The 9936-nt window shown below is 34.7% G+C and overlaps 1 protein-coding gene across 4 annotated transcripts in view; it reads left to right on the forward strand.

Annotated features, from left to right (window-relative positions):
• The window catches only part of tom1l2a (target of myb1 like 2 membrane trafficking protein a), a 42466-nt gene extending 33998 nt beyond the window's left edge, over nt 1-8468 (forward strand). For 2 of the 4 annotated variants that reach the window (XM_055184324.2, XM_055184341.2), the window contains 3 exons: nt 1766-1825; nt 5228-5264; nt 6481-8468. In XM_055184324.2, the coding sequence (XP_055040299.2) occupies nt 1766-1825; nt 5228-5264; nt 6481-6629 (246 nt within the window). In that variant the 3' untranslated portion in view covers nt 6630-8468. The remainder of the gene's footprint in view (nt 1-1765; nt 1826-5227; nt 5265-6480) is intronic. The other 2 variants (XM_055184331.2, XM_055184348.2) reach the window with 1 other exon arrangement.
• Nucleotides 8469-9936: the final 1468 nt, after the last annotated feature.

Genomic DNA, 9936 nt, shown 5'->3' on the forward strand with positions numbered 1-9936 from the left:
TTCTATAATGTTTATTCGGATTAGGGTCGCGTAATATACCGTAATCACTGTAATATCGCACTTGTGCATGCCGTGTTTGGTGGTTTATGTGGATAATATAGGATCTGGCATGTGGATGTTAGTTGAGATACGCATGCATGTGCAACTGTGCATGATAGTGGAGATATTTCTTGGTTTAAATTGTTTTTTATTCAGCAGTAGGCATGTTTCCATGAACCTATTTTTTTTTGGGGGGGGGTATTGCTGGATGGAAACACTGGATGGAAACATCAAGATGTGCAGATAATGCAAAAATGCGCATAAAAAGTATGCACTCAACTGAGTCGGATAACGTCCAATAACAAAACATGCGCATGAACTGCGATGAAAACACATTTACCCAATAAATGTGTTAATGCGCATCCAAAAAGTCATGTGATTTGGTCATTCTGAAAAACCTTATCCAAAGCATGTCTTTAAACAGCAGCCTTTATTCGCCTTCCAATGCATTGTGTTTATTTCATTTCATCTGCGCGGTCTGATATGCAAGTAATTTATTATAGCAGAAACAAAGCTTACAGTGACTTCTCCTGCTGCAGCAAATTCCATTTGATGCCAGTTTATTAAAGAAGTGACGCATTTGCGCTTTTTGCCTCACTGGATGGGAACGGTGTTTTATTCGCAAATGTTTTATGCAATATTCCAGTTTTGTGCACAAGTTTAATTTGAACTTTGGATAACACAGCTAGTGAAACATGGCGGTTCACTTTTAGTTGTTGTGATGTTTTTTTTTTCAGGAAACATATTTTGGTTATACAATCAAATACATATAGATATTTGAACAGCCTTAGACAGTAAATAGTCATCAAATGTCTAAAAACGATCTTTATTTGTACGTTATCTGAGAGGTGTACCGTCCTAAATGCTTAAATAATACAAAGGATGCGTGTCCATCAACTTGCAATTAGGTTGCGATTAATCGTGGGTTAACACATGATAATCATGCAATTAATCTAGTTTAAATATTTAAATCGATGACAGCCCTAATTTGAATACAATTTAAATTGATAATTTTTTTTATCACATATCGAATACCGCACTATTTATCACAGTTTTTAGATTCTAAAAAATAAAATAAAATAAAATATAAACATTGTGAAGTCACTGTATCTGTGATTATTATGACATCACACTGCACTTCAGCTTCTCAGCAGATTCCAGATTGTGAGATAATTTAAATTCTTATTTGTTGTTCTTAAAGCGGAGGAGCTACTCAGTACGCCCCACCCTAACTTTCTGTTTTCTTGAAATGCTGCACATTTCAACGCACTTCAGTGGGTCTTTAAAAAAAACAAAAAATTAAACTCCTAGCTTGATTGTAGCAGTATTACAGTTTTGTGCACCTACATGATGCTTTTACAAGTCAGATATGACCTGTAGGAGGAGCCCTTGTGTCATCCTCAGTAATGCCAGTAATAGTGTCAAGTACAAGAGCAGTGACTCTCACAGATCCTCTTACACTGTATTCATATAGATATATGATTTATTCAGTATTCATTCTTTCCATAACACTTCACAGCATCTCTCCTTCAGCGTTCTTTCACTATCAAACTCTCAGCGTGTTAAAACTCTTGCTGTGTGTGGCCCGGTTTGATGTGAATTGCATGTTTTCTGTTATTGCTGTTTTCCTCTCAAGCATTCTGGTGACTTTATTGTTTGTGTTTTTGTTTGTTTGGGGGCGTGTTTTTGTCATCCGTGGCTTTCGGGCTCTTTGGTTTGTCCATAGATCCCCGTGTCGCAGTCCTCTGTCATGGATGACATTGAGGAGTGGCTCGGTGCCGATGTGGTGAGACTTCTTTACTTTGATTTCATTCTCACAGTTTTTGTTGCCATGGTAACATTTCATCTCACGTTCATTTAACCCAATCTGTTTTCGACTTTTTCACCTCGATAGTACTAATCATTTATTTCCACCAATCACGTCGTCAGTCCACCATACGTCACTTATTCTTACGGTACTAATAAACATTAACTAGGGATTAATTATCGACAGTTTGAGATGCTGAATGTTTGTGGTGGTGTTGGAGTAAGACATGAGCGTGGATAGATATATTGTTGTATGTTGCAGTTCACTGGTGCCAGATGCTTTACTTTACATTTGTTGGTTGTTGTGTTTGTACTGACATTCAAATAATTCTGTGCAGTTTGTTATGCTCATTAATGTACTGTTTGTTCACTAAACGGTGTTGGGAAAGCTAAACCTACTGATGTCTACAAATGCCAAAACCGATATCTAGAGAAAAGTATAGCGACAATAAAGGAATTTTTTTGTGAAGCACGTATAAAATTGTGTTACAGAAATCCATACGATGACTCTATACAGCATGTGAGTTTGAATCAAATAATTGCACATGGTTTACATTGAAGATTGTATGTTAGTTCAGTGGTTTTCAAACTGGGGGCCGCGAGATGGTGCCAGGGGGCCCCCAGTTTTATGACATTTTATGAAATACATTAATTTATCATGAATTCTGTGTAATTAAATCTAAAAAAAAAATAAGGCTACAAACCAAAAGCACAACTTTTTATATAATTTATAATAAAATTTTGAGTTTTAGAACTGTTTTTTGTCACAAATTTTCTTTGGGGGGCCGCGAAGGAATGTACCTTACACAAGGGGGGCCGCACGCTGAAAAAGTTTGGGAACCACTGTGTTAGTTAATAAATTGCAATACAGTGTATATTAGGGGTGGGACAAAATATCGATATGGTAATAAGGTTGTGGTAAATTATGAAATTAACCAGGTTTATATAAAACAAGTTGATAAGCAGTTAAATGTATCAGTTTATAAACAAAGATAAGTTAAACCTTTTTTAAAGTATTAGCATAAAATATTGAATTTACAGACTGAAAAACTTTTGTGCTGTTTTTTTAACAGTTGGGACTTGAATAAAGAGAAAAGGCCTGCACTATAGATAGTCAGATATCGAAATGTATTACCGCAAGATCGGCTATCAGTATACCGATTAGCAAAAAGTTCGGCATATCGGTTTAGTACCGCTAGCGCAAGGCATGTATTAGCATAATATCCTGTGATTCCCACCCCTAGTGTGTATATACCATGCAATACAGCATATTATGGATGCACCAAATGTTCGGCAATTGAAATTATTTGACCGAAAATAGCATTTAGCTCGAGCAGAAAAGACCAAATAAAAAACAATGAGGTCTTTGATCAAATAGCAATCAGAGTGAGAGGCACGCACACTCATAAATAGAGCAAACATGCAGCAGACAACATTCAAGTTTCATTTATTATTTAAAATCAAGACATCCTGAACATTGCAGCGTATAAGAAAGACACGGTGGTGATTCTTGGTACTTGTCTGCTGAATGCTTATGCATGGAGAGCAAGAGACTCCTTATAGATGAGAAGAGGAACAACGAAGAGCAACAGCAGTATGTAAAGAAAAATTCCTAGAATGAGTGACGTCCTACAATGACGAACACACTTGTATTAAAGAAGAAATAAAAACGTTTATTAACAAAAGCATTTACTGTCATCACGCCATCTCTCTCTCTGCTCGTGCTTGACCCTGACCGAGCATCCAAACACGCGTCTACTGCTCAACATATATAAAGTGCTGCCTTTTTTTGTAAAAGCTATAAGTGGGTGATTCTCACGAAAACTTGGTTTTAAAAATGTCAAGCATGAAAATGTGAAAATTGCTTAAATTTACTTTTTTTCCCACCAGACATTGAAAAACAAAGTCTGGAGTAAATGGGAACATTCATTTAAAAACTTTTACTAATCATTTAACACTTTTTGTAACATAATTTAAAAAATTAGTCTTAAAAAGTCTCATTACCGCAACAGTCAGAAAACATCAACACTGACATATTTTCAAAATGACATGACAAACCTGAAAGAACATAATTTGGAGATTCTGCACATGCATTTAAAATCAAAGTATTATGCTTCTATTAATTAAATTAACATTTAATAAGCATCTGTTGCGGTAATGATAATCTAAAGTCGTGTAAGCATTCTGACAAGACAATATTTCAAATTAACTGTAAAAAAATGATCTTACCTGGTAGCCATCTTGAAGTAACTGGTCCATGTGCTTGGTCACTCAAAATCAAACTTGATTAAAATTCTGTATGTGTGCTTAAACTGTTCTCAAAAAGTGTTGCGGAGGATGAGAACATCAGGCATGGACACATAATTTTCCTAATTTTTCTTCATTATTATTATACATGAATATTCAGTAAGTATTTTTTCTGTCATGTAAAGTAGTCTAGCAAAACATCCATTTATTTTTTTTCTTAATATTTTTGTGTTAATTTGATTAAATTACAACATAACGCATGTTCAAACACAGCCGGACACATTGCGGTAATGAGAATTTCAGCAGAAAATGAGATAAAATTTACAATTATAAATTCTTATGTTGAAATCACACATTGTGCAAGGTAGAACACAGTATTGTGTTAATTCTGATGCTTTTTAATGTTACTATATTACACATTTTAAAGCTAAAATCATTAGTGCCGTGGTGTTTCAATGGTTTCGTGAGAATCACCAAAGTATAGGCTGTGCGTTTGACCGTGCACGTACGTTCATGTGTACTTGAAAACAGACTATACCTCGTGCTTAAGCATCGTTGCAAGTTTTTAAAGGCAGAGTAATGAATAGGTAATTTGCATTTTGTGTAGGAATAGAAGATCAGATTAATATCAGTTTAGCCATGACTCTTTTATGTGGTCGAATGCAAATTAAACAAATCAGATAGCTGTCCAATAAGAGAAGTGAGATGTAAAAAGGCCCTATAATGTCTGCTGGAATGTAAAAAAAATCGATTGTTCGGTATTCAGCCTTCAGCTGAGTGTTTCATTTTATTCAGCTTCGGCCAAGAATTTTCCTTTTGGTGCAATCCTACAACATATTTTTTTAAATTAGCTTGTTATTGAGAAAGCTACACTAAAATGTACAAACTGTAGTTTAGTCCGTAGCATTATTATTTTTTCTCACTCCCCAGCACTGGTCTATTGTCATAGATTGTAGAGAAACACATTCATATGTTTGTACTCATGGTTATGAAAATGTCTTGTAAAGTGGTCTTCCAGCTTGAATGGTAGGTAGGTAGCTGACTGTTTACTCTATATTGCTGTCACGCCAATGTCTATAACTTGTTAACGTAACTGACATGCGAATAATTTGGCATATTTTGTTGTCTTTAACAGAAAGGTGAGGAGCCAGAGGAAGGAGTCATGAGTGAAGGTACAGTATGGGAGCTACAGAAACGTGTTGACGTTGTAAATGTTGGGTTACTCACTGTTATGTATTTACATTTATGCATTTTGTCCAAGGAAGCATTTTATCGTGTGTGATCCCTGGGATCAAAACCATGATGCAATGCTCTACCAACTGAGCTATAGGAACTTTACAGTCAACTGGTTGCCTTAAACATTTGAGTTCATTCATCTTAAAAATATAAGTTGACTCAAAAAGTTGTGCAAAAATTGTGTCACCTAATATTTTTTAAGTTTAAGGCAAGCAGGTAACTTACTTTTTAAAGTTGAGCCAACAAAAACAGTGCAGAATGTTAAAGGGGAGACTTGTCAAATAAATCTTTGGTGTCCCCAGAGTACATATGTGAAGTTTTAGCTCATAATTCCATATAGATAATTTATAATAACATGTTAAAATTGCCACTTTGTGGGTATGAGCAAAAATGTGTCATTTTAAATGCAAATGAGCTGATCTCTGCACTAAATGGCAGTGCCGTGGTTGGATAGTGCAGATTAAGAGGCGTATAATATCTCCATCTGACATCACAAGGGGAGCCACATTTTAATTACCTATTTTTCCACATGCTTGTAGAGAATGGTTTACCAAAATTAAGTTACTGAGTTGATCACATTTTCTAGGTTGAAAGAAGCACTGGGACCCAATTATAGCACTTAAATATGAAAAAGTTAGATTTTCGTGACATGTCCCCTTTAATAGTAATGAAATGGCACAAGAGTCTGAAGTATTCAAGATAATGTAAAGATGGCAAATAAGATTAAATTTGATAAGAAATGTTAACTTTCACATATACACAGAGATGTTTCTGTAGGTCAGATGATAGCACATAAGCCCATAGTGAAGATCATGGGTTTGATTTTCAGCGAATGCAAGCAATGTTTTGGGAGGTTTCACTACTATATGTAACCCTGGACTACAAAACCAGAAAAATTGAGAAAATAATAAGTGCTTCATTACTAATAAAAAATAAATGTTTGATATATTTGCAGTAGGAAATTTACTAAATGTACTTAATATCCTTATCCGTTTTGGCATTAAAAAAGCAATAATTTTAATGCATTGTGCTATTACTACAAATATACCTGTGCTACTTGTGACAACAGGGTCAAATATAAAGCAGATTATGGAGGTAAAATAGGATGTTGTTTTATGTAGACCTTAACCAACCATCTCATTGTTTCTTTAGATTTTGACAAGTTTCTAGAGGAGCGGGCCAAAGCTGTAGACCAGGCTTTACCGTTACCCCCGGTTGGAGAGCACAGAGCTCCCGCAAGCGCATCCAGCAGCAGTCGCAAGAAGGCCGAACGGACGGAGGACAATCTCTTTGCCTTGTAGAACACTGACCGAAAAGACGCTCTTCTCCGGAGGTTGAGCTTTCCCATCCGTTCCGTGTTCATCCATATTCCCACCAGCACCACACTAACACTCCACCTTCTAAACACTCGCTCTCTTTACACATCTGCTGAAGCCAGACAGATCATCTCATCTCCTACAGCAAATTAGGCTTCTGCTTGATTTTGATTGTAACCGTAAAGTTTTAGGAGCTGTCAAGCGATGATTTAAAAGATGTAGCCAAAACATTACAAGCTCCCTCAGAAAGTTTAGTTTTTGGGATGTTTCAAACTCATTTGTTGAATATGCTTGTTTGCATAACTCTGTTTGGTTTGTATTTTTAGTACGTAACAGTTATAAAATTTGACATTCCAGAGTAAATCCTGCGGCCTGATCCTCCTGTAGCAGTGCAGTATTTTGGCGGGTCAAATATGGATTATAACTCATGTAAGAACATATTTGTGTAGGTGCATCACCTTGCTCGTCCCATGTATGAACATAAGGGTCTGGTGAAGAAAAACAACTGCTTTCTTCTAATCCTTATGTTTGAATTACCAAAGATGATGTGGAATGTTTATTTTTTAATGGCCAATTTGTATATTGAATTAGTTTAGTTGCGGTTTCATAGGTTGAGCCATTGAAGCCTTTTTAACGGCACTTTATTTCATAAATCAGATATTTACATACAAATTCACTTAATCTAAATTGCAAGATTGTGTTTGGTTAAAATCTTAATTTTAGTGATGTACTTTTGCCCACTCCCAGGAAGAGAGTGATCAATCATCTTAATACAAGGTGAATGGAAAGTAAATTGAAATTAAATTAAACAGAAAATTAAAACATTAAGTCCAGAGAGGATTTGTTTTGCAGCGTTATAGAAAATGAATGAGAAAGAGACATCCTCATATTGCATTATTGAGATTTGTGGTGGAGAAACCCCCCAAAACCTTAATGATCCTAAAAATAGGCTTTATTTTCTTAATCCTCATTTGATTTAGCACTTTTCTTCATGAGATTCACCCACTTCTGCATCTTTATATCAGATTTGTGCCAGTCTCTGATGTTTTTCCCTGTGCGAGGAGAAATGTTTTCGCTTTCTTGCTAACTAAAAAGAGCTATGTTAACCCAATGTTGTTTGTAAAATATGTATCTATATGTATACATAAATATGTATATACAATAGAAAAGTGTGTATAAGGTTTGTATTAATTTCCGTGCATAATATCAATGTCTAATTGTCATCGCATTCCATGGCATTTAGTTGCATTTCTGTCCGTTTACCTTGCAGCTCCTTATTTTAATCATGTTAAATGTTGCACTGCTGTTGTCTTTCCATCATGATGCCAATGTTTGGAGAAGATGTTTCCTACGTCAGGCAGAGGGGTTCAATTAAACTAATCTTAACTGTTTCAGACCTCCTTCAGTCCCTTAAATCAATTAAATGTGCAAAACACTGGAAGAGTTTACCTTAGTGTTTACTTTAAGGTGCAGATCACTGTGGCTTATGTTAATATAAACTGTAGCATATTCATCAATGAACACCCGTCAGGTTTGTTAACGAAGCATGTTAACAACGTCTATAAACAGCATTTGTTATGCTTTCATATAATGGTTTATTAAATTTAATGTGCAAGAACTTATGCAAATTATTTCTAAGGAGGAAAACATAATAATTAATGATAAAATCCTTCTTGTTCTTAAAGGAGCTCTTTTTTCATTCAGTGGCAATCATTATTGGATTAACTGCTTAAATGAATGTGACATCAAAAGTCTTAACTATTTTGATTATTTATCTTATAATGTCCTAAATGTATTTTAGAATAATAAAGCGTATTAAATTCACTTATTGTCAGATGTATTTCTTAATAAAGAATGTTTTAAGATGTGTGTTTTCATTTGCTTAACCATATATTCAGGGGATTGCAGTATCACGTATTAAGCATGATTTTAAAACTAAATTTCCAAAACGTATTGCATTTAATGCAAAAACACAAAAACAATTATTTCTGTTGCACACACAATTAAAGGAATAGTTCACCAGAATTTCTTTTTTTCTGATGAACACAAAAGAAGATGTATTGATAAATGATAGATAGCTGATTGTAACCACTGACTTCCATCGTAGGAAAACAAATATTATGGAAGTAGTTTGATAAATGATGGTAAGCACACAGTTGACAGTACCCATTGAATTACATCATATTTGTTTTTCCTTTTATGGAAGTCATGGTTACAAATCAGCTATCTATCATTTATCAAAATGTATTATTTTGTGTTCATCAGAAAAAAGAAATTCATTTCATTTTTGGGTGAACAATATATTTCTTTAATTGTGTGTGCAACAGAAATAATTCTTTTTGTGTGATCGACTGTTCAGTTATGTGTTTAACTCAATTGGGAAAAAAGGGTTAAGTCAAGCCTTAAATCCATGTAAAAAACATGCCATGCCATGTTTTACTCGTTTGTTTGCAGTCATACAAGTAGGTGTCTGTGTTACTCTCGGTCATTGACCCACTTTATCATTTGCTTGTTTTTATATAGTTCAGTGACATATAGATGTACTTGACTTTGCAAACACAAAGTATTTACACAAGTTATTAGGGTCAAATCGGTCTGTCTTCTTGATTAGTTTGTTTAGCCATTATTAAACTGAAAATATTATACGTATAAATATTATATGTATTTGTTTTTTTCTTAATAAACCCCCTACTGCTCTATTTTATAAATCAGCACGATTTAAAAAAAATATACATACATTTATTATATTTCATTTGAATCCCCTTTCACTTTCATTATTTTTATTATTATCCAACAGCCACATGATGTAATCACGGGTCCGCGTTTGTGACGTCATATCACCCCACTCTCTTTCCAAGCGCTTATTGGTCGGTTTCTCTGGTTCTACGGGCGAAGTCATCCTGCAGCTCAGACAAACTTGAGCGTCCAGCGCCCGCCCATGCTCAGCTCTGATTGGCTGATGGAGACAAGCCCACTAAAGTTCGACCATGTTGCAAATGACATTTTGTAAACAAAAATGTGATATATAATTTCCACTTTACAGTAAATTAAATTGCTCATTTTAAGCATCAACAAAATTAGTATAATATCCTCTTTCACTATCCTATCTGTCCACATACTCACTGAGCAGGTCGTTGTTGTTATTAACGTGTTTAAATGGCTGCAAGATGCTTTCAACTTTGAGACAGATAAAATTCACAATATAAAATAAACTTAATACTAATAATCCAAAAACCACTATGTTTCATATAAACCAAAATAAAGCAAAACGAAAAATATACCATATATATCA

The sequence above is a fragment of the Misgurnus anguillicaudatus genome, chromosome 19 (assembly GCF_027580225.2).
Source record: "Misgurnus anguillicaudatus chromosome 19, ASM2758022v2, whole genome shotgun sequence".
Classification (NCBI taxonomy): Eukaryota; Metazoa; Chordata; class Actinopteri; order Cypriniformes; family Cobitidae; genus Misgurnus; species Misgurnus anguillicaudatus.